This window comes from Engraulis encrasicolus, chromosome 3 (assembly GCF_034702125.1).
Source record: "Engraulis encrasicolus isolate BLACKSEA-1 chromosome 3, IST_EnEncr_1.0, whole genome shotgun sequence".
In the NCBI taxonomy this organism is placed as follows: Eukaryota; Metazoa; Chordata; class Actinopteri; order Clupeiformes; family Engraulidae; genus Engraulis; species Engraulis encrasicolus.
The window spans coordinates 14,535,975-14,561,707 of NC_085859.1; the positions used below are offsets into that span (position 1 = coordinate 14,535,975).

The 25,733-nt window shown below is 41.0% G+C and overlaps 1 protein-coding gene across 1 annotated transcript; it reads left to right on the forward strand.

Moving 5' to 3' along the window:
- Positions 1-459: 459 nt before the first annotated feature.
- traf2a (Tnf receptor-associated factor 2a) lies at positions 460-25,454 on the forward strand. The gene is made up of 12 exons (XM_063194823.1): positions 460-841; positions 1,355-1,433; positions 1,716-1,814; positions 3,528-3,689; positions 4,097-4,171; positions 7,755-7,829; positions 8,448-8,534; positions 12,668-13,036; positions 13,958-14,125; positions 14,896-15,073; positions 17,633-17,781; positions 20,056-25,454. Exons 1-12 carry the CDS (start codon positions 654-656, stop codon positions 20,272-20,274), a joined length of 1,848 nt encoding a protein of 615 aa, XP_063050893.1. The 5' UTR covers positions 460-653; the 3' UTR covers positions 20,275-25,454.
- The last annotated feature ends 279 nt before the right edge of the window (positions 25,455-25,733 follow it).

Below are 25,733 nucleotides of genomic sequence, written 5' to 3' on the forward strand. Positions count from 1 at the left end.
AGGTACCTGAGCATGTTACCATCCTGCCGTACTGTGCAAGGGGGCAGCTCCCAATGGCACCCCAAGGGAGCAGTACCGTACTGCTCCCTTGGGGTGCCATTGGGAGCTGCCCCCTTGCACAGGTGAGGCATAAATGCAATTTAATTGTGTGCAGTGAACACTGGAGTGCTGTGTCACAATGACAATGGGAGTTGGAGTATCCCAGGTGGGCTTTGACTCAACTGTTATCTTGGGCCTACATCACCATGGTCAAAACTTCACCAGGTTGCCCAATTGGCCTTGGCTACTTGTTGCGCCCTAAATGAAGAATATGGGGAAAATAAATAGAAAATAAAATTGAAATAGAGTATGTATGGTTTGTCTAGATTAAATTGATAGTTTGTTGTCTGTACATTTAGGCACTACTGTTTTATTCACTCATTCATTTATTTATTTATTTTTGGGAGATGCATTATAAAGCACATATCAACCTATTGCATTTGACGTAGAACTAGACCTATTTTCACTGCTGCTCAGTCTTCCTCCATGCGTGTCTCTGTTGCTTTCACAGTTTCACTTGCTGTTCGAAAGAATTGAAAGCTATCCGTAAAGATTCAATCACTTTCCCTCACTCTCATAGCCAGAAAGCCAGGTCACATGTCCGTGCGGGAATAATGGCTGCACAGGAACCATCACCACCATCTTCATTAGAAGGCAACAAACCCGGATTCCCCAAGAAAATACTAGCCAACAAGCTTGAGGACAAACACCTGTGTAATATTTGTCAGAAAATTTTGAGAAGGCCGTTCCAAGCCCAGTGTGGTCATCGTTTTTGTTCATACTGTTTTAACAAAACTGTGAGGTAAGCACCGTTCCTGAGGCAAGATGCTATTAGCTAACAGTAGTCGGTAGTATTAACAAGCTAACCCAAAGCCTGTTGGCTAACATTGTGGGTACCATTTAGCTTTTTAGATAATAATGAAGATGCGGCTAGCATCATATCGGACATAACAGAGGTCTGAATAGGCAAGCAGACGTCTACATTTTCCTAATGCATTCGTTTCCCTTTGTTTATAGCTTCCATTTTCCGCTCAGTTTAAAAAAGACACCAGTACCCAACGACCGATATCAGTGCGTGCTTGTTGGCTGAAATCTGTCATGTGTTGCTACCCAGCCTTATGTTGCTACCCTGTGGTGTGACCCAGTGCAAGTCTCACTGCTGCCGTAATACAACTATATTGCATGCATATGATGAGAGCAGTGGTGATATGAATCATTTTGCTGTCGTTTGCATGAGTCGTGACAATGTATTGGTAGAGTAATGTATAATGAATTATTTTAATTAAGACAAGGATGGATGTTTATCTCTTCTTAGTTCAGGACCACAAAAATGCAGTGCTTGTATTAAAGAAGATCTATTCGAAGAGCCAACATCTATTCTGAAACAAGGCTGTGTAAGTTGATTTAATGCATACTTTTAGGCATGCATCATAATGTCCAGATTGTCGTCATGCAGTCCTAGCCAACTTAATGACTAATTAATTAATTTACTGAATTTATTTTGTCATACAAGGTTTTGACAAGCAGTTTTGGAGATGTTTGATTATGTGTAGCAATTGTCATGTCATTAATCATGAATTACTACGAATAACAGTTAAGTTTACTAATATCAAACAGTTGTGATGATGATAAAATTGTTGTCCTTGGATAATAAGCAACCTGAATGTTTTCATCAGGCATTTCCTGACAACGCAGCAAGGCGAGAAGTGGAGGCTCTAGCAGCTGTTTGTCCCAATGAAGGCTGTTCTTGGACAGGCAGCATCAAAGAATACGAGGTAGAGAACTTTCACTTTTGCTTTCACTATTGTCCAACCTTCAAAAACACTAAAAACAACAAACAATAAAATATGTTGCAAATGCACCAAATACTACAAGGTAGAGAACGTTCACTTTCAGTCATTGCCCATTAGTATTGACCACACAAAAACATTAAAAACAGCAAACAAAATCTATTGCAAAAATGCTTCCTCTTGGACGGCTGGGCAAATTGCCTACTGTATTTTGTGTTCATTCAGGTGAAAGTTCAATGTTGTTACAGAACAACATATAGAAATGTATCAACTGGACATTCTAGAGTTACAAGTGCTATGAAAAAAGGCTCTTTCACAGGGTCTTACGTTAAGAAAAAAAAACACAAGCAAAGGGGCCATTCAAATTTATCAAATGTTTGTTTGAAGGATGATGCATGTAGAAATATATTGTACATGAATTTTGTTTCCAAATGTGTTTGTCATTATGGTGGCAGCTGTGGCCTGATGGTTAAAGGATAACTTCTGCCAATTTCGACATGCAGTTGTAATGCCTTTTTCGAGATCCGGATCATTGTGATAGGGGCAGAGTTTGTTAACATTTCAAAAAAGCATCTTGATAATTTATTCCCAATAGCATCCAAAAGTTATGCAACATCAGCAGACAATTGCCAAGCAGCGATACCTCTTTGGATAATATTTGGAGTAGGCATATGTTAAGAAATGTTTTAATGTAAACAGACTTTGCCCCCATTAGAATAGCTCAGATCTCGGAAAGGGCTGAGCCGGAAAAATGCTGCATCGCTGGGTACTACTGACAAGTCAAGGGTAGCGTGAGCAATACAACAGCATATTGAAATTGGCAGAAGTTCTCCTTTAAGGAGAATCCCACCCTTCCACTCCCTACCGCACTCCATAGCTGAAATGCCCTTGAGCAAGGCACCTAACCCCATACTGCTCCAGGGACTGTAAGCAGTACCCTGTAAATAACTGTGAGTCGCTTTGGATAAAAAGTGTTGGCTAAGTATAATGTAATTTTATTTATCTTTTGTCTTTCCTTTTAGATTAGTGGAAAAAAAGTTTGCACACTTTTTGATTTTTTCTTCTTCAAGTCATTTTTTTTATTATTCATTCACTGGCAAGTAGGGCTGCACAATTAATCGAAAAATAATCAAAATCGTGATAAAATAGTGAAATCGAACTCATGATTTTAATCGTGATTTAATTGTGTCAATAGTGACCTACTTTTGAGAGCGTCCTTGAAGCCAGAACATACTGACAGGCTGGTGTTTCTGGCCAGAAATCTGTCCACTTAAGTTTAATGCTATTGCCTTTACATAATTATTACAATTCATTTTATTTTGCTCACCCCGTATGTAATTCATTCTTGATTATATTTCATCTTGTTATAATTTCCCAAAAAATCTGCAAAAATCAATAATCGTGATTAATAATCGTGATTATGATTTTGACCAAAATAATCGTGATTATGATTTTTTTCCATAATCGTGCAGCCCTACTGGCAAGCATGATGACGTTTCGACCTCTCAGTCTTCCTCAGATTTCAGTCTCATGCTTGCCAGTGAATGAATAAAAAGAAAAAAAAATTTAAAGAAGAAAAAATCCAAAGGAGTGTGTGAACTTTTTTTCCCACAAAACGTTACTGTTCCTACAAAACGTTTTTGTTCAGCACCAGGGATTGTGCCCAAGTAACTCTACAAGGGATTTTGTTCCTTTTAGTTTACCCACGAAGGAAAGTGTGACTACATGATCATCTCATGTCCCTCCTGCAAAGAGCTGCTTAGGGCTAACGAGGTGGAGCGCCACAACGAACGAGAGTGCCCTGAACGAACACTCAACTGCAAATACTGCAAAGAACCATTTCAGTTCAAAGATATTAAGGTAATGTGAAGTCTTCCTTTACTTTGTCAAAGAAACAACACCTAAACTGTAAATACTTTCAAAGAACCATTTCAGTTTAAAGATATTAAGGTAACGCAAATTCATCCTTTTACTCTTGGTGAAAGAAACAACACTAAACTGCAAATACTTTCCAAGAACCATTTCAGTTTAAATATATTAAGGTAATGTGAAGTCATCCTTTACTTGGTCAAAGAAACAATGTTTGCGTCAATGATATTTATAGTTATTTATAGGTTTCTGGAGTTATTTATAGGTCTTCCTTTTGTGTTTATTCATACAGAGTGTACCATGTAGACACGGTTTGCTAAAAATAAATAAACAAAAAAATGAAACATTTGATTTGCAGATGAAATGCATTTTTTTTTCTCCCTCTCTTAATGTTGCAGGCTCATGACGAAATATGTCCAAAATACCCCATGATATGTGAAGGATGTGCAAAGAAAAAGATTCCCAGAGAAAAGGTTAGTAACTCACTCAAAGCTATTTATTTATTTATTTATTTATTTATTTATTTATTTGGCCTCCTCCCCAGCCCACCCCGCCCGCTCGCTTGTTTGTTTTGAGTGTCTTACGTCATTGATGGAAACAGACGGCGCATGAACCTGCTGTCCTCCTTAAATTAGCTAGCTGGCTTTTAAGATGCCTAATCAAAGTATTGCATTTAAGCATGGGCACTACTTAAGTAGATGAGATAATACATTGTGCCAGGGGGGTAGCAGGCAGGCAGGCAGGCAGGCAGGCAGGCAGGCAGGCAGGCAGGCAGGCAGGCAGGCAGGCAGGCAGGCAGGCAGGCAAGCGCTGCCTTAGCTTACTGCCAGGGCTGAGTAGCTCAGCAGATGGCCTGGGTAGACGTAGCGCTCACTGCCTTCCTGCCTGCCTGCCTGCCTGTCTGCCTTGCCTCCAGCAGCTTGATGGAGATGTGAAGGATTAGAAAATCCAAGGCTGGTTGTTTTTTGTCCTTCTTCTTCTTCTTCTTCTTCTTCTTCTTCTTCTTCTTCTTCTTCTTCTTCTTCTTCTTCTTCTTCTTCTTCTTCTTCTTCTTCTTATTATTATTTTTTATTTTTATTTTTATTTTTTTTATTTTCTTCTTCTTCTTCTTCTTCCTCATCTTCTTCTTCTTCCTCATCTTCTTTTCTCATTCCAAGATAGCCAAAGTGCGTCATTTGAGAGCGGGGACTTGTGTTATGGTTCATATGAAGGCTGAAAAAAATAATAAATGACGGAATAAAGAAAAAAAATGATATTTGGTGCCTTTTTAGGAGGTTACTCTGGCTTATCTACATACAGTACTACACCCCAGAGAGAGAGGAGGAAAGCATGTCATATCCGTTTCTTGTGGGCTTGTATGCATATTTGTATTACTGTGATTCGTTTTGATTTGCTGTCTACCAGCTGGTTAAGGAACCATTCTTGTTGAAGGTGAAGATTGTGCACATCCCAGGACAAGGTGCAGGTGTATTTCGGAGTGAGAGATCTGCACTTTTATTATTTCATGGCCATAAAATAATAAATAAAACAAAAAGTATTTTAAGTGTACGGACCTCTCACTCCAAAACTAAGGAACCAGTCTTGACATACGGGGGGGTCACTAGCCTGGCAAGCCAGACTACAACATGAAAAGTTTAGTCTGGAATCGCCCGGTTCAGACAGCTGAGTGCTGTGGGTGGTAGGCCTATAGCACCAAACCGTTCAAATTGTCCCTGTGCTGCCTTGACCAACGCTATGTCCAATCAAACGTACACTTTTTCGTTAGCCGTAGCCATTCTGCTGTCTCCATCACTGTATCGTCATCCCGCAGAGTCTGCCTCCAAGTTTAACACAGAGGGAGAAATATAAATTGTGTTTAGATTGGGGGGCCAGGTTGCCAGCCTGTTTTGGTAATCTTACTCTGACCAGTGCTAAACCAACTGGCCAGTCAAAAATGTTTTGGTTGCTAGGCAGATTTGTCTCTAGAGGGTGACATACAGCTCCAGGCCTTTTTATTAGAATACCATGAAAAAGTTGATTTATTTCCATAATTCCATCACTAATGTTAATCTGTCATGGATTGTAGATGCATGGCCCAGTTTTTTAACTATTCCAATCATTATTTTTTTTTCTTTTTATATACGTTGGCCTTCCAGCTCAAAAAAACCCATGAATTGGGGAATTCGCATTATTAGAATATTGTTATAAAATCACATTTTTCTTCATCAAAATTCGGGTCACATTAAATCAGTTGAAATTTGGTACTTTCTACATAACATGCAATGGTCAATACTTGGTTAGGACATTCTCTGTCTTCATAATGGCCATGATGCATTTAACATTGAAGTCAATGGCAAAAACAGTGCATGGGAGTTATGGAAGCCCAGATATCCTTGATGCTTTGCTGTCAGCTGTTCTTGTTTGTTGACCTGGTGCCCCACACTTCCCTCTTCAATATACCCGAAGATTTCCATGCCACGTTTTGGTGTTAACTCACCAGTTTAATTCTAACTCAACAGAAATTAAACCCCATTCATTTTCAATGGGGTTTCATTTCTGGTTATTTAGAATTAAACTGGTGAGTTAGCGCCAAAACGTGGCATGGAAATCTACAGGGTATATTGAAGAGTGAAGTGTGGGGTACCAGGTCAACAAACAAGAATAGCTGACAGCAAAGCATCAAGGATATCTGGGCTTCCATAACTCCCATGCACTGTTTTTGCCATTGACTTCAATGTTAAACGCATCATGGCCATTATGAAGACAGAGAATGTCCTAACCAAGTATTGACCATTGCATGTTATGTAGAAAGTACCAAATTTCAACTGATTTAATGTGACCCGAATTTTGATGAAGAAAAATGTGATTTTATAACAATATTCTAATAATGCGAATTCCCCAATTCATGGGTTTTTTGAGCTGGAAGGCCAACGTATATAAAAAGAAAAAAAATAATGATTGGAATAGTTAAAAAACTGGGCCATGAATCTACAATCCATGACAGTTTAACATTATTGATGGAATTATGGAAATAAATCAACTTTTTCATGGTATTCTAATAAAAAGGCCTGGAGCTGTATGTTGGAAATGGATTTGTCTTGTGTCTCATTTGATCGGTTACTTGCATTTGCAAACTTTACTAGTGTGACTTCTTGTGGCCCAGGTAGGGTTTCAAAGTTCAGAAGTGCCGCTCAGCCTGATACAAATTGATGAACCAGAAGAGGGAAAAAAAAACTGCTTGGAAAACATAAAGGGTAGAAGAGCTACATTGTGATGCTTTAACCCATTGACGCCTAAAGCACCTGCAAAAAAGGGTGCTGAATGCCTGAGCCCTTTCTAAGAAAAGCTGCCCTCAGCCTATAAAAACCTAAATATCTCAGCTTTTGAAGCACATAAAAATATGCACTAAGTTGCATTTAAACTCTAAAGACCCTCATCTTTCGTTAGAATGTGTTAATTCATCTGAAACAAACAAAGATTTTTTAATAAAGTTGTCTCAAATCTCATGAGCCTCAATGTTGCATAATGCAGCTCCAGGCGCCAGGGCCAATGTTGCGCAACGCAACATCAGGCATCAATGGGTTAAATCCATCTACTGCCAGTTGTGCCACTGAAATAAGTAACTGTATGCCCACTTTTTGTCCTGGGTGCCTTTCTTGCTATCGGTTACTCAAGAACATGTATTTGATAGCTTTAGTTCCTTGCATAGATAAGTTTTGTTGTTTTGCACGGTGTACTGTCTCACCACTACAACAACAAATGGAAAACATTTTCACTTTTACTACAGTATAGCCTCGTTTACATTAGACACTCAATGCAGAATTAACTTAATTTTATTCAGAATAAAACTTATTCCGCATCATGTTAACACTTCAGAATTCAATGAAAGTGCAATGTAAACTCATGTCATGTAAATGTGGCCATTGTCAGCATACAGTAGAATCCCAGTAGCTGCCGAAGCTGTTGATGTTAATTTGTGCTTCAGCGTTCATCGTGTAATTGGACAGTGTTGGAATGTGACATGTGGAGCCGTTTGATGTTTCAGCCTGTTCCCATTTTCTCTCCTCCCTGTGACAGTATGTGGACCACATCAAGCTCTGTACTAAATTTAGAGCACCCTGTAGATTTCACGTGGTGGGCTGCGATATGTCGGTAAGTAAATCTTTTTTTTTTCACGTGAATCACTGAGCTGCATATTACAGTATGCAGTTTAAATGTGATAGTTTTCCTGCATGACTCGGCGTGTATAGGGTTATGGGACAGATTATGCTTAATTGTGTGTGTTGGAATGTGTTTGAAGTGTGTGGTTGGCATGCATAGCTTTTGTGGGATCTGTATCATTGTAATGTTTGTTCATATAATATACAGTACTTTGTATTGCCTCTTGTTCGCATGCTCATGTGCATTATCAACTTGCAAAGACGTGTGTGTGTGTGTGTGTGTGTGTGTGTGTGTGTGTGTGTGTGTGTGTGTGTGTTCGTGGAGTAGATTGCGGTTGTATTGCATGTATAGATGTCTTTAAAGGATTTGCATTATTTGAATGTTTTGTTCTTGCCGAGCCGCACAGGGGGACACATCTGTCGTTGTCCTCCTCAACTTCTTTCAATGTGAATCTTTTGCAGCTAGGCAAGTGTTGTTATAATGTATAATATAACAACTGTGTGTGTGTGTGTGTGTGTGTGTGTGTGTGTGTGTGTGTGTGTGTGTGTGTGTGTGTGTGTGTGTGTGTGTGTGTGTGTGTGTGTGTGTGCTCCCCTTTCTTCCCTTCAGGTGGAGAAGGAGAAGATCCAGGAGCATGAGCGCGCCTGCTCCTATGAACACCTGAACCTGCTGCTGCACTTCATCATGGGAATCAAGGTGTGCAGTGAACTGGCTATTTCCCTGTCTATTCTGCCCTACAAAGCCTGCGTGCAGTAGTGTTAATTTCGTCAACCACGACTATGACTAAAATATTTCGTCAAAGCCCTTTTTTGATTTTCGTCATTTAGACTAAGAATAAGACTAAATTGGGAAGGCACTGACTAAAATATGACTAAGACTAAAATTGATTTTCGTCATTGTGACTAAGACTAAGACTAAATTTTAAAAAGCTGACTAAATTAACACTAATAAAATAGACAAAAAGAGAACCAGTGTGTGTGAAGAAGTTTCATTCTGCACAGTGTAATGTGTTAAAAAATATGTGAAAAAGAGAAGCAGTGTGCGGAGAAGGCTTATTCTGTACAGTCAATGATATATGTTAAAAAGAGAAGCAGTGTGTGGAGAAGTTCTATTATGTACAGTGTTGACTAAAATGACTAAAAATTGACTAAGACTAAAATTGATTTTCGTCATTTAGACAAAGACTAAGACTAAATTGGAAAGGCAATGACTAAAATATGACTAAGACTAAAATTATTTTTTGTCATTGTGACTAAGACTAAATAAAAATTGCATAATTTTTTATGGTCTCCGCTACAGTAAAGAGGCGGACATATTTTTGGATGGGGGGTTTGGGGGTCCTCCCCCATGAAAATGTGTGTTTTTTAGATGCAATTTCATGGATTTTAATGCATTTTAATCAACCAGGTGTCTGACTTTATACTGTGCCATTTTACCCTTTGATAGGCCTAGACTAGGCTAGTTAACATTGTTCTTTCCATCATGCAAGTCTAGGCCTACATTTACTTAGAATTTAGATTTACTTAGAAAAAGAAATAGTTTGGAAGCCAACAAAACACATTTCCTATATGCTCAACAATAACAAGTGTAGCCTAAGTTTGAATTACTTTGACAAAAAGTGTGCCGCTCAGTTTGCAACATCCAACAAAAAACATCTGACTACACGCTAATGTTGTGACACAGGCTAGATGAGCACAGAGTGCGCACTATCGCCAAAGTCTCCTCCCGTCACCAGGACCAAGGGAATGAACAGCGCAAGTCAGGCTACACATGATAGCCTAAATGTATACACCCAACGAATCCATTTCTCCTCACAAAGATAGCGGTTGATCATTTGTAAACGTATAGGCCTATGCCAAGAGGGATTTAGCATTTCTAGGTTGCATATTGTTTAAAAGTTAGGTTATTTGATGATCTGACTTCTCGCTCTCCCTCTCCCTCCCAGTGCCGTCACACGGGCAGGCGCCCGACAGGCACACACCTTTCTCTCTCTCTCGCCCCCTCTTCCCATCATCAAGCTGTCTTTCAAACTAAGGATGTTTCAGAGATTAATAAAAAGCCTTTTAACTAGTAGATATCTCCGAATGATAGCTGTCAACTCTCTGAGGTCTAAGGCTTTTCAGAGGCTTTTAGGCTGCTTGCACCACCCTAACATTTTCAAGTATTTTCATTTCATATATGTATATTTGAAACCTGGATGGTCTGAGGTTTCTAATGGTGTGACCTATATGTTTCAATGACAAAAACTCATAGAGTTACATATTTGTTTTTGGAGACCAATTGCCCTCTGAAGGGCACTCAGACCTCAGAGGGTTAAGGCTACACGCGCTGTTTGGCTGGCAGTTGACGTGAAGTGTTTCGTCGCGCATTTCATTGATTCGAGTAGACTTGATCATGGAAATTTCCACATCGTTAAAACAACATGCAATGAGGAGGATTTGCGACGGGAGCTGCTGAAACAGTCTACATAATAGCCTATAGCTGCGACCACCAGGCCTATGTAGCCTACATAATGTAGAGTAGAGTAGAGTAGAGTAGTTTATTTGTCACATACAAAGCCATAACCAAGGTTACAGCTTGTAGTGAAATGACGGTTCTGGTAGGCCTACAACTCCACACCGTGCAGAGATCATAAGACTTAAAATGTGAACATAAATACACACATTAAATAAATAAGCAGTAGGCCTATAGAAAATGTCCATAGATGTCAGATTGTCCATAGATGTGTCGATCGAGGCGAGAGTTGGACGCGTCGCTTTACAAAGCAGACAGCTGTGCGGTGTCCGAGGCTCCGGGTGGATACGGTGCTAGATGAGATGAGACTACATCGCGGGTGGCAAAACTGCATGCTCTCACCTCACGCTATAGGCAACACTGTGATGGTCCCCATTCATCTGGTGTCCGTGACCTCTTGTAGTCAGTAGTGCAAGGCTTGTCGGGATGACATTGTTTCTCTGCCAGGCCGGTTGGTAGGCTATGCGCATTCTGATCTCCATGGAGTTCCGTTGCGCTGCGGTGATCCGACAACATCGATTTGGATTAAGAAATAAAAACAAAAATGCAGACGGCAATAAATAGCACTAAAAAGTGCTTTCTATAAACACATCATCATATCTGTCCGAAATGTTGACTTCATATGGACTAAATAGATTTAAAAGATGAAAAAATTGCACGGTTTTGACGGAGTTACCAGAGAGGCAGCCAAACAATGCGGCGCCATGGCAAGGTGATGGAAACGCTGCTCCATGTTGCTTTTTTTAAGAATGAAGGGGCGAAATCCTAATCACCTGTGCCGTTCGTAGTTTTAGTAACACAGGTGCATGCAAGATGCTCGTGTAACGGAGGCCAACAGAGTCTACAGCCTTGTATGAAAGCAAGAAAAGTAGGCTACTTGTAGGCTAATATTTTCTCTCCCATGCTTTCGCGTGATACAGAGTCGTAAGCAAACAGCGGCAGCCCAACATTCGGCAACAATTAGCCTATTCTATCAATCGCAAAAGGACACAGACGCGAGGTCGCCAGCAGCCGGTCCCATTCCATATCTTTCATAGGCCTATCCTAAATGCTGTGTTCTCGACCAAGCACCACTCTGATTTACAAATGTTATGGAAACTTTTTTTTCAAAGCAAACGTTTTTTTTTTTTTTTTAAAGCAGTCAGCCTAATTTCTCGTCGTCCCGCGGTCGTCCCAAAATAAATCTCTGATCGTCCCGATGACAATTTAATACGGCCCCGGGACGACGGGACGGCGTTAATTTTAATCCCTGGTTACCTATATAGTTTGTCAATATTGAGTTTAGACTGAAAATTGTCTTCATTACATCTCATTCATCTTGTGACAAAGTCTTATGTTCCAATATGTCCCGTTGTAGAGATGTTTCTATGTCAAATTTGCATTAACTTCAATATCCAACCTAATATCAAGGCTTTGAAGGACTTTTGCTTAGTTTCAATGTTGTCATAGTTACTGCACTTTGCCTTTGTGGTTCAGTATTCTGTCCTATACTACAGTACAAAGCAAAAAGGCTAACTGCTTCGTCATTGAAAATGAGGTGGAGTTGTGATTTTATTGACATATATACCGCATTCCACTTTATTATGCAAATGACATTTTTCGCTGTTTCCCCAAATAATCAATACAAATGACAGTCGTCATAATTTTCAAGTCACCAGCCATTAGAGTACAATTTAAAAGTTTTTGAATGAACCTTCCAATGATAACGGTATTTTTTAAAATAATAAAAAACTTTAAATGCTCTGTTCCACATTATTACGCAAAATAGTTTTGTAGTGTTGTAATCCAAATTTCTTTCTTTTTTTCCCTTTTACATCAAAACAGTTGGAATTTGGTACCTTCTAAATTACATTTCAATGTTCAATACTTGGTGATAAGGTCTTTGTCTTAGTAACTGGAATGCTGTGATTAACATTGAAGTCAATGGCAGGGCATTGCATGGGAGTTATGGAAGCCCAGATATCCGTCGTAATAATGTGGAATGCGGTGTAAAATATGTAATACATAAAGTTAAATAACAGGATAGATCTGCAAAACATGGTAATATAAAGTAGCAAAAATACCACGTCACTTATTTACCTAAAATTATCATTTAAAGTCATTTTACTCAGTTCGGAGCTCTTCGCAGTTACTGCGCTTTTGCTTTGTAGGACAGCATTGTTTTCAATCACTTTGGACAAGCTGACTCCTACAAAAAAAATTTTATCTTTATGTTGCATAATAATAAAAAGAACAACATTGAGATGTACGTTTTGGCTCATAATAATAATGGTAATAATAAAAACTCAAATGTGCATTTTGTCTCCTACCACCAGGTGAACTTGGAGAGTTTGCAGCCCCAGAGCCTGGAGTTGGCCAGCCACAAGGTCCACGAGCTGCACCAGGCTCTCCAGGACCTGGAGCAGAAGATGGGCCAACTGGGGCTGGGTGGTGGGGGTGGCAGTAGCAGCAGCAGCGGTGGTGGTGGTGGGGGTGGTAGCAGCGGTGGGGGTGGTGCGGGGGCTCCCGTGCAGGGCGCCTGCGCACCACCACCCCCACTGCCGCTGCCACTGCCACTGCCGCCTCTACCGCTACCGCCGCCCCAGGTCCCGCTGCCCACGCCCACCCTCTCCACCTCCTTCACCCCGCTGCCCACCGGCGTGGGGGCGGCCCTGGAGCTCCAGCTCCACAACGAGAAGACTAAGGTCAGTCTCAGCAACAACCCACCACACACAATAATTAATCGGCAAAGTCTGGATTCAGAATGTACAATCCAGAGCCTTTCCAAATGACGTGTTTTTTGTTGCTGCTGTTGTTTGATATGGCGTGTTCAGGGCTGACAAGAGAACCGTGCCGTTGCCCGTTCCTGCACCTAATTGCAGATATTAGTGGGCGCAAACTGATAAATACTTGTTTTTTTCTCCGTGAACCGTGATGACAACGTGGACATCGGCATGTTTATCTGGGTAACACAGTCACTTGCGGAAAAAGTTCAGCGCCCGGTATGAACGCGGGTGGTTCTCAGATGAGCACTTCAGTGCCAAATGCAGCTGGTGCGGGCACCAGCACCGCTACCGTTCTGGTCGGCCTGAAAACAGTATCTCTGCCTTTTGTCTGGTGCTATAGGCATAAATGCAATTTCGTTGTGTGTAGTGTGCTGTGTCACAATGGCAATGTTAGTTTCCCAGGTTTTTAAAAAATGCATTTTTATGGGCTTTTTCACCTTTTTATGTTGGATAGGACAGTGAAGAGTGACAGTCGAAGGTGGAGAGAGAGATGGGGTAGGAATGGCAAATGACCCAGGCCGGCTTATAACCTGGGTAAAATCCTTGTTGGTCATGCAAACCCAAATGTTGGGGGGCTTAGCGCACTGCCTACCCCCAGGCAAGGTTGCCTGATGAGACTGATGATTTCCAGCCGGAAAAATGCTCAAAACCCGCCTGGAAGCACCCAATTCTATTGATTTCTATGGCAAAAATTGGGCGGGTTTTTCTGCTAAATGCCATTTTTACCCGCACACAGCCATCCTAAGCAGCCCAGTTGGGCGGGAAACAGCCCAATCTGGCAACACTGCCCCCAGGTAGGCTTTCACCTCATACCAAACCAAACCAAGTCTTCTTTCACAGGTGGCTGAGCTGGGCCGGCGGTGCCAGGAGCTGGAGCTGAAGGTGAGCACGTTCGAGAACATTGTGTGCGTGCTGAACCGCGAGATGGAACGCTCCGCCGCCACCATGGAGGCCTACAACCGCCAGCACCGCCTGGACCAGGACAAGATCGAGATACTCAGCAACAAGGTGAACGTCCTCCTCCTCCTCCTCGCCCTCCTCCTCCTCCTCGCCCTCCTCCTTCTCCTCGTCCTCCTCGTGTGTCAGTGGAAGGAAGTCGAAGTCCGACATTCGATTCGCCCAGGTCATCCATCACCACCACCACCCACGTGAACAAGCCGTTCCCACCACCACCACTGCATGCTGACTGTTTGCCACGTCATTGCCTCTAGGGCTGTAACGATACATTCGACCTACGATTTTGGTTCGAATCGCGATTTTGGACAATGATTTTTTTTGATGATCATTCATGGGTAGAATAGGTTACAAGAGGTTACTAATAATGTAAAAAAGGTTTACAAATAATGATATTGATTTGAAGCTTGGACGCATCATCACATCATATCATGTGGTTGTTTTCTGGACTCAAGGGTTACCGAACAAGGGCGCATTTCGATACTGCCTTCTTGCATCAAGACACAGTATCGTGACTCTGCATATCATGATTTCTCGATTTGATACAATATCGTTACAGCCGTTATTGCCTCAGAATGCTGTAGTAGTCTGTCATTCTGATATTGTTGTGCACTGCATGCAGACAAAGTTAACATTTTACTGTTTCCATTTGTTATTGCACTTTCAGTTATTATTATTGTTTGCATTTATTAAAGAAGCTTCTCATATTGTCAGTCATTTACACACATCATTTTTTTGTATGTTGCTGTTGCTACGGGCGTCTCCGCTGTTTTGCTGTAAAGCGCCGTGTCGTGTTGTCTGTTTGTTGCTTTGGTGTTGAGCAGGTGCGGCAGCTGGAGCGGACAGTGGGCCTGAGGGATCTCTCCATCGTGGAGATGGAGGGGAAGATGAGAGAGATGTCAGCGGCCACGTACGACGGCGTCTTTGTGTGGAAGATCTCCGACTTCAGCAAGAAGCGGGCTGACGCTGTGGCTGGAAGAGCGCCGGCGATGTTTTCCCCCGGTAAGCAGAGCGCCGGCAATGTTTTCCCCCGGTAAGCAGAGCGCCGGCAATGTTTTCCCCCGGTAAGCAGAGCGCCGGCAATGTTTTCCCCCGGTAAGCAGAGCCAGGTGTATCCTGGGTGCTTTTTTTGGGTGGGGGGGTCTTTTTGACTTTATTTATGGCAGGACAGTGAAGGTGGTGACAGGAAGCGAGTGGGGAAAGAGAGACACGGGGAAGGGCCGGCAAAGGACCCAGGCCAGGAATCGAACCCGGGTCGGCTGCATAGCAGACAAGTACCCCACCAGTTGGCCACGGCAGGGCCCCTGGGTGCTACTCCAAGAACATGTTTCTACAGGAAGTGATAAACCTGGCGAAGTTAACCTACAGGAAGTGGTAAACCTGCTAATAGATAGTCCACAGTGTCCAGTGTCATGATCATCTAACTAAGAAAAGAAGGACACCAGGGTCTTCTATTAGATGATTTGTCACTACCTCAAGTTTAACTACTTAGCTAGGTTCTTGGCTTACCTCCCTGGTAAACTGGATAAAGCGTAGCAGCAGAAAATGTTTTTATCCTGACAGATTGGTCTAGCATCACACCATTGGAGAGAAATATCCCAGCTGGGCCAATCTCAAAGCTCTACCTGTGCATCGGGTTTTCAGTATGCCTGAACTAGTTCTAGCCCAGTGGTTCTCAATCTTTTTCCAACAAACGGCGCCTGGACCTCATCATAAGCCTGTCTGTGTCTGATGGGAGTGTGTTTGTGCCCATTGTTGTTGTTTTCCAGCCTTCTACACCAGTAAATATGGCAGCAAGAGTATCCATTGAAATGATAACAAATCCTAATATCTTGTCTGATTGAAGTATGTCTGTTTGTTGTTGTTTTGCAGCCTTCTACACCAGTAAATACGGAAGATCTTTTTTCTGATGGGAGTGTGTTTTTGTGTCCGTTGTTGTTTTTTCCCCAGCCTTCTACACCAGTAAATACGGAAGATATTTTTTCTGATGGGAGTGTGTTTTTGTGTCCGTTGTTGTTTTTTCCCCAGCCTTCTACACCAGTGTTAATTTCGTGCCGAAATATTTTCGTCATAATTATTGTTAACGATTGTTTTTCCCCTGACGACAATAAAACGATGACGGAAAAAAAACAGCATACGTTTGTACCAAAAATATAAGAATATTGATTTATATTTTCGTCAAAAAAATAAAAATGTGACTACAATACCACCGGAGACGAAAACCAATAGGAAGCATTTTTGTTAATATGTCACTGAAACATTGAAAAAGAATTGTCTGCTATTTCTGCCCTCATCTCAGCTGCTCCGTGTCTCTCTCCTCCCCTCCCTCACACACACACACGCAGGCGTCTGTGCTGACCCGTGACCTTTTTTAACAGCAGTAGCCTACTTTTCAGTGCAATCCTGACTGGAAAATATTGTTGCCCATGTATCCATGACGAAGAAGTTTATATATAATGCAGCCATGAAATAGTGGTGGTGCTGTCGCACAGTAGCAAACATCTTACGATACATTTTTGCGCAACTTCTCCACTCCCTGTCGCTTTCATGAGCATGCTACCCGACGGTCGTTGTCTGATCTTTTTTCAATGTTCGCTAATGTTTGTATTTTAAGGGTCTATGTCTATGCGTAGGCACAAGCCTTCTGATAAGAATCACTGTAGTGCCGATCGCAAAGGATTCGGAAGTGTGGAGTTTTGTGACTTGTTTCAGTCAAGGACACTGACATAGGAGGTGAACGGCCCTTCCACGCTTTCACTGTGTTATTGCAATAAAGTCTTGCGAATCCATGCAACCATGCACACAACCATGTCAACGAGAGCGTGTATGCCATCACAACTTTGCATCAAGCAAATAATATGCAACAGCTTGCAATACGCGCACGAGAGAGAGAGAGAGAGAGAGAGAGAGAGAGAGAGACGCGTCTTCCAACAGGTGACATTGTAACGCTTGCATACAGTAACCTGGCTACTGTACCCCGCGACGCTCTTCATACCCACAAGTATTTTTTCATAACGCGCAGTCCCGTTTTCCCCCGAAGTCGTTCTAAAATATCGACAGAGATTTATGAGTGTCGCGGCCATGATTTTTTTTACACATTGGACGAGCTCTGGCAGTTTTTGACAATATTTTATGATTAAAATATGTCAATTTAATCATTGATTCCCCTAAATGGTATTTTAGTTTGACAATTTTATAGAGAAGTGTAGACAAGAGGAAATGAATGTAATATTTTAGTTGACTAAAATTATTTTAGATTTCGTCGACTAAAATTGTATGAATTTTAGTCGACTAAAACTAGACTAAAATAAAAATGATTTAGATGACTAAATTGTGACTAAAACTAAAATTACATTTTCGTCAAGAGACTAAAACTAAATGAAAAATTCCTGTCAAAATTAACTGTTCTACACCAGTAAATACGGAAGATATTTTTTCTGATGGGAGTGTGTTTTTGTGTCCGTTGTTGTTTTTTCCCCAGCCTTCTACACCAGTAAATACGGAAGATCTTTTTGTCTGATGGGAGTGTCCGTTTGTGTCCGTTGTTGTTTTTCTCCCCAGCCTTCTACACCAGTAAATACGGCTACAAGATGTGCCTGCGCATCTACCTGAACGGGGACGGGACGGGACGCGGCACTCACTTGTCTTTGTTCTTCGTGGTGATGAGGGGACACAGTGACGCGCTGCTCAAGTGGCCCTTCAACCAGAAGGTAAGCCCAACAACACTACAAAAGTCTGCACAACTCTGCTGCGCTACAAATCCAAAGTGCAGTAACTCTGGGAACAAAAGTCCTTCAAAGCCTTGCTATTAGGTTGGATGTTGTAGTTACTGCAAATTTGACATGGCAATATCTCTAAATCTAAAATGAGACACATTTGGACCATAAGGCTTTGGCACAAGATAAAGGAGACAACATTATATAGTTAACTGCACTTTGCCTTTGTAGGACTGAACTGGGGTGAATTTCTCAAAACCAAAGTTGCTTACTACATTAGCTACTTTGTTGTTTTCAATGCATTTTCCCATTGGCAACTACCGAAGTTGCTAACAGGCTAACAACTTCTCTTTTGAGAAACTCACCCCTTGTGTGGTTTTCTAAGAGGATGGTTAAGTAACAATTCTACAGGGAGTGGTAAACCTGCTATAGATATCCTACAGGTGTCATTCAGCAATGAAAATGAGGACGCCATCGTCTCCTATTAGGTGATTTACCACTACCTCAAGGTTAACGCAACCTGGTTTAATACTGATCCAGTTTCTTGGAATAACCACTGGATGCTGTGTTGCCAAACTCAATTATTTGATTTGAGTTGATTTGATTGAGTTGATTGATCATTTGCTCCACCCCACATTTGAAGTATAAGTTAGCAGGTATGTAGCAGGTGTCACGCTTGTAACTCCAGCCGTGATGGGTGTGTTAATTCCATAAAAAGGAAAACGGTACAGAAAGGAAATTCTTAATTACTGTAATTTATGGACTATTTTACTACTACTTCATGGAGTGCAAATCAAAATTTGCACGATGACAAAGAAACAACATAGTTGCACTGGAATATAAGTCGCACCATTGACAGCAGCATGTACTTAGAGCACACATTTATGAACCTGCATCTGTGTTGTTTATGAAAGGTATGAAAGGTATCATGCCCGCAGATACTGATGCAAGTCTGAAGCGCCCTCTCACAACAGCCTGTTTGAAAAAAATAAACATGTGATATAAGATTTTCATATAAAGGTTTAAGAGTCAAGACGTTAATTACCATGTAAACACAGTTGATAGGAATTTGTTGTGGCACTTCCCTAACATCAAGTACATAATATAATAGACAAGACACAACAGCAACCTATTTAACTAAACATTCACCATAAGGTTGCTACCGCTCACAACCACACCATTGGAATGTCCGTAACCATGGTCACCCTGAGCCTCTTAAAGTTATTAAGTATGGAGTGAGTGCGTATACATGCAGTTCAGTATCCCAAATATGATCGGGATATTAAGTATGCCGAATTTGCGTATGAGCATATAAACACGTCAGTATCCCGAATAAGCCCTTATTCGGGATACTGAGAAATCGGGATATGCTAGGTCTGGATTTACGGCAATGTACTGTATATCTTGGCATGTGCTTCCTTTGCTTGTCTGTAAGTCTTGTGCACGTGTCTCCTCTGTTTAATAGTCTTTTATTCTGTCTTGGCCCATGGCATTCCCTGGAAGAAGAAGTTTCTATTTACCTCACTGGGACCTTCCTGGTGAATTAATAATAATAATTAATTTTTTTTAAAGACAGAAATTACACTGAATCTTCCAATCTTTAGTGTGGTCTAAGTCCACATAGGGCAAGCAAGCAAGCCATTCAGATACTTGCTACAAACCACTGCTACTACGCGGCCGACCCAGGTTCTATTCCGAGCAGTGGTGGACGAAGTAAAAGTAAAAGTACTTTTGTGGTGTAATTACAACAGTAGCACATGATATTTACATAGCTGTTACACCATTTACTCCATTTTACCTACCTATTGAGATAGACTTTGTTATTACTGATAAACAATAACAACCTAACAAGGACCCACCACAAACTCAACCCAGCCTGTGCAGAATCAGCTTATCGTAAGACAAGTACATTCGTCTACTTTTTACTCCGATAAGTTACCTGTGTTGGAAAGAATCTGTGTTTCTTTTTTTTACTTTTACTTTTACTTTGTCCACCACTGATTCCGACCCGCCTACTTACATCGACCCGGGCTCTTTGCTGACCATTCCCTGTCTGTCTCTCCCAACTTGCTTCCTGTCACCACCTTCACTGTCCTGTTGTATAAAACTAAAATAATAAAGGCTTGAATACACCCCAACATACTTTAAACTTCCATCTCCCCTCTAACTACTGTAGTTAGCATGAACTGAAACGTTCAAACTACATTTCCCAAGCTGCATCTGAAACTTCCATCTCCCCTGTTGATTGGTTAACCTTCCCCCTCCCAGGTGACGCTCATGCTCCTGGACCAGAACAACCGCGAGCACATCATCGACGCCTTTCGACCCGACATCTCCTCGTCGTCCTTCCAGCGGCCCGTGAGCGACATGAACATCGCCAGCGGCTGCCCGCTCTTCTGCCCGCTGTCCAAGCTGGACACCAAGAACTCCTACATCCGCGACGACACCATCTTTATCAAGGCCATTGTGGACCTGACTGGTCTGTAGGTTGTGCTGTACTGTAGTAGCTAACCACCTCTCTTGACTTGGTTACTGGTGCACTTCCTTTGCTGACCGCCAGCCAGGGATCTAAATTAACTCCAGCCAGCCTGTGGTCAGATGTTGGTGAAAATTTCAGGTTGGCTGGTAGAAAAAGACCAACTTACAGTACTAGCCACTTTGAAACATTTACAGAGTATGTGTGGTATGGCTAGTAAGATTAACATCTACTACTACTTACTAGCCATTTTGGCTGGTGGTGGAAAAAGTTCATTTAGGACCCTGCGTGACCGCCATCAACCATCCCCACTCCCCTACACCCACCATCTACCTACCTATCCACCACCTATCCACCCCATACCCTTCCTTTAGTGATCCTGGTGCCTCGATTCCAGAACCTTAGCCTGAGCTGTCTGCCGCTCCACTTCACTACACACGTGGGTCAGATTTTCGTTTCTGATCTTTCAAGTGTTGGTGCCGATGCGCGCAGAGCGGAGCTTGGCGTCATCTGGCAGATGCAGATGCAGATCGTCGTGGCGACCGGTGCCGAGCCGAGCGTAGGTGTTGGTCCGAGTTTGGATGCTGCTAAAATATAAAACCCGCCCGTGCTCCTACCTGGCAGCCCGATCCGAATGCAAGGCCCTGCAAAAACCCTTGCACGTTGTGGTCTGGCCTAATGGGGTCGTTAAGACTCCAGGGGCCTGTGTGGCTGTGAGAGGGGACCTCTCCTCTGTTGTGGTGGTAGAGGCTCTTAGCTAGCTGTCAGCTGTGATTGTAATGTACAGAACTTTCTTTATCGCCTGTGCCGCATTTCGGAGGCACACTGCCTTTTAAAGAGATTTGAAGACTTTTTTCCCTTACTTCAGCAGACTGCAGTTTCTTGATTTTTTGTTGTTGTTGTTTTTATTATTCTTCCTCTTGATTTTCCTACTTCCTGTCTTCTTAGACCTGGGCTTTGGTAGCTATGCGCTATGTGCTTCATGATTTTTTTCTCTCTCTATTACCAGAGTGCATTTTTGCATAGACAGACGTGGAGTTACAATAACAATACGCAGTTGCCCATAATTGGCTTTTTGCGCATTTCCTGTTTGCTACCTAATCTTTATTATTAACTTAGCTGCTATAACTTAGTCTGTGGCAAAGCTGTATGCATTCAAGTCTTCTCACATTCCTCCTTAGCTTCGTGTGCCTCTGATCTTACTTACACTCCTGTGTTTATATAGGTAACGTATATGTAGTGGTGGACATTGCTTGAATTTCCATAAGGTTCCAAGTGCAGCCATGTTAGGATTTTAAAAAAATAAAGAAAAAGAAATAAGTTTGGATGGACGAATGCGATGTGTGTGTTACGCGCGCTGTGTGCTCTTTGTGAGCACTTTTTTGGCTTCTCTGTTATTTCAGTATACCAGTTGTTTGTTTTTGGGTGGCCCTTTAGCTTGGTTTGCATATTGGATCTGTGGAAGATACATTCTAGTTAGCAGCAGATCAGGGTTGCTCATTGACCTGAAAAGGGGAGTTGACTGCCTCAAGATTCGTTCCTGCTCATGACTAAAAACGACATCTTAATAAGCTTCAAGAGAGAAAAAAGAAACATCAGTTGGCAACTTTTTTTTTATAAAAAATGAAAAAACCTCTCCGTGTCTTAATCCATCACTCCACTCCCTTCCTTCCAGACGGGGCAAAAGGATGGACATTGATGATGGCAAGACAAGTCAGGTTTTGACACGACGGTCTTGCCCTTATGTAATTAGAATGATGCTTCTGTATTGGTTTTGGAGTTGTGAAGGGTGTTGGTATTACCTGAGATTGTCGTCTGCCGTTGTTTGAGAGACTGTGGTTAAGTTTGGTGTGATCTTCTATTTCTTTTATGGTGTTCTGCTGCTGTTGTACTGCTTTGGCCTCCTCATGGCTCCGTCACTCCCAGAAAAGACATACTGTATAAGAGACAAGTTTAAATCGTTTTGATTTTTTGAGGACGAATAGATTCCTGCATTGTAGTCGCAATGTGTGTGTTGGTTGTACTATAATCGATGAATGTTATACTCCGAACGTTAAAGAGATAACTCTTAAGATGTATTGTCCTGTGAAACCGTGAAGAAGCATTTGCTCTCGTTTTTTTATCCTTCTTTTTGCAGTGTGTACAAAGAAGAACCACACATACACACATTTCCCCCTATTGAGAAGCATGAAGACAAATCTGTGAAATCACAGTAGATTAGAGGTGTGGATATTGTGCCTGTGTACAAGGCTCTAGATAGTCAGTGTAATCTCTGTAGAGTTTGTTAAAGGTACACTGTGTGAGATTTTTAGTTGCTTATTTCCAGAATCCATGCTGCCCATTCACTAATGTTACCTTTTTCATGAATACTTATCACCATCATCAAATTCAAAGTATTCATTATGACTGGAAAAATTGCACTTTTCATACATAAAAAGGGGGATCTTCTCCATGCTCCGCCATTTTGAATTTCCAGAAATGGTCATTTTTACCTGCAAAAATTACTGTACTTGGGCCATACAAGAAAATATTAGTTTATTACTTAGTAAACTTTCATGAAAATATCAAATTTGGCAATAGGCAACACAGTTTCAATGAGCAGCATAGTTGCAGTACCTTTTTTGACCATTTCCTGCACAGTGTACCTTTAATGGAGCAGCCTCCATGTCAAGTCAACAAGCCATTCCTCAAAAGGGCTGTATCGTCTTCCACACTGGGACATTTGGTTTCACTCGTTTGTTTCTAGTAAGATCCACTCATATTCTCGTCATTCCAATCCATATTCTCTCTGAGATTTACTTTTGCCAACACATGTTCACCCAGCCTATTTTCAAACCAATCTCGATGGATATTGAAATGTCTCTGTGCATGAGAGGTTTCAATAGAAAAAAAACCTACATATTGTAAATAATTGGTTTACTTGTGTAGACCAGACATATAATTTTGTATTTCGTTTTATTTTCTATTATTGAACGCTGTATGGCAATGACCATGTTTGTGCGTATAATGTGTGTCCGTCCATGTGTGTGTCTGTGTGTATGCCTGAGTGTGTGTGTGTGTGTGTGTATGTATGTATGTATGTTTGTGTGTGTTTGTATGAGAGGGTGCATGTACACTATGCACATGCATTTGGGTGTCTGTGTATGTATGTCTATATTGCTCATATAAGTATAAATAGATAATATTGTGCAGCTCACACAAGTGTGAGCTCTGAATATATCATAAATATAAATAATATATCTATAATATAAATATAGATTCTATGACTTAATAATGCATACATATTTGAAGTTGGGATGGTTTTAAAATATGTTTGGGCTTCAGTGAACATTTCACAGTACATTTCTACACATCATTCAACTCTTGCGAATCAAAGAAAGTCTTTGTATTACTAAAACACAACCCTGTCCTCTTGTTCACTTTCTCTCCCTCCACTCTCTGTCTCAAGATTTCACAAAGAGAAACTCCACACATTCTGGTCAGTTGTATATAAACGACGACCCGGCCATTGTGTATCTGCTTTATTACTTTGCCCTAATGAGATTCCGAAAGCAGTCTTGTGTAAATATATTACCGCTAGTAGATCAGTGAGTTTGATGTGAAACTTTGGTGTCGCTAGCGTACTAGGCTAGGTGCTCTGGAGTTGCTAAAAACATGGTTAGCCATTTTTTGCATGTAGACACTGCTTGTTTACCTCTCATAAGTAGCTGCTGTTCCCTGGACACTAACCCTTCATTTTGGTATAAACGTTGGCTTATGGCACACTGTGTGCCTCCTAGATACTCCTGTATATGATGGGCCATTTGAGATATTTATACTATCAAAGTGACCTTCCTCCTGTCCTGTGTGCGTCTGTCTTTCGTCTGTCTTTCCGGCGTGTTCTGATGGAGATTAATGCGATGCCGTACCAGGTTAGGAAATAAGCTAATTTCACACCATCCCTTGAATTAAATAATTGAGTTTTACACTGTAAAAAATGATATCAGTGATAAGTCATAACTTATATAGTTAATTAATATTGCTATAAACTTTAAATTAACAGCATTCGTTAAATTTGAAATCACAAGTTAACCAGCTGCCTCAGAAATTGAAGTTAATTTAAATCTTTTTGTAAGTTGTGTGGAGCCTTGAACGCAAAGATGCAATTTAAATCGTCACACAACTTACAAAAAGGAACTTTGAATTCTGAGACATATTTTTTACAGTGTATGTTTGTCCCATTTTTCTGGCCGTTCTGTCATTCTGGTGATGTTCCAAACTAGCGATTATCATTGAATCATATGGTATAAGATAGCTGCTAGCTGGTACCATACAATTCCATTACATATGCTTACTCGAAGGTGGAATTTTCACTGCCAGACTCGTCTGTGAACGGCTTTAAGCACAGGAGAAAGATACAACTTAATTATTAGACTCGGACAGGGGGTGTAAAATGAGCTCATATTCAGAAATGGTTCGGTATCGCTTTAACAGAGATTTGATATGGATTATATGCTCAGCTTTAAATGGGGAGAGTTGGGTGTTTCGCAGACTGTGTGTGTGTCACTTAATTTTAGTAACATTAATCATTATTAGCTTTGTCTAGTTATAACTAGTCAATCATTACTTATATTTCACACTTGAATTTGCAGTAGTTTACCGACTTATTCTCTAGATTTGTTAACATTGTTTAGTTCTAGGAAATTACTATATACATAGTTACATATATTTTGCCAGTTTTCTGAGGCTATAACTTTTGAGATTTCTGTACATTTCTGTTTCATAAACAAGATTTAATTGATATTAATAGGTTAATTTATGACCTCTTTCAAATCTGTTGGACACATTTGTAACTAGAGTTTATTTACAGTAATACTACAATTTGTCGCATTGATTTTTGCTCTATGATTGTTGGGGATGTGGGGATGCTAATAACATTTGATGGCCTATTAAAGTAATGTATGTGAGCTACCAAATGTGTCATTGTTATTGTAAAAAAAAGTTGTCAACAACTGAAAATGGAAATTCTTCTTTAAAGTTTTTTAAACAAATCTGTTTCTAACCAAGCAAACTCATCTAGAGACATTTATACATTTGAATTTCAAGTTTTGAAATGCTCTTTATTATGATAATTACTGTCCATTGTTAGAAGTGAACAATGACGAGTGGAAAGTGGATGCAAAATAATTAAAGAAGTAATGTTCAAGGTGAATTTCCTCCTTTCCTTATTTCCTTTCTTTCTGTTTTATTTCTATATCTGGTAACACTTTACTTGACGCCGGTGTCGTAAGCATGTCATTAGTGTCATAAGTGTCATTGCACAGTTATGCATGTGTCATAAACATTATGTCCATGTCGTAAACTTTTTATGACTGTTTGCGTTCAGTGACATTCAGTTATAGCAAGGACAACCCAAGGTTATCTTTCCCATAACCAAATGTCACCTTAGGCCAGCAGTCATAAAATGTTTGTCATGGACATAATGTTTATG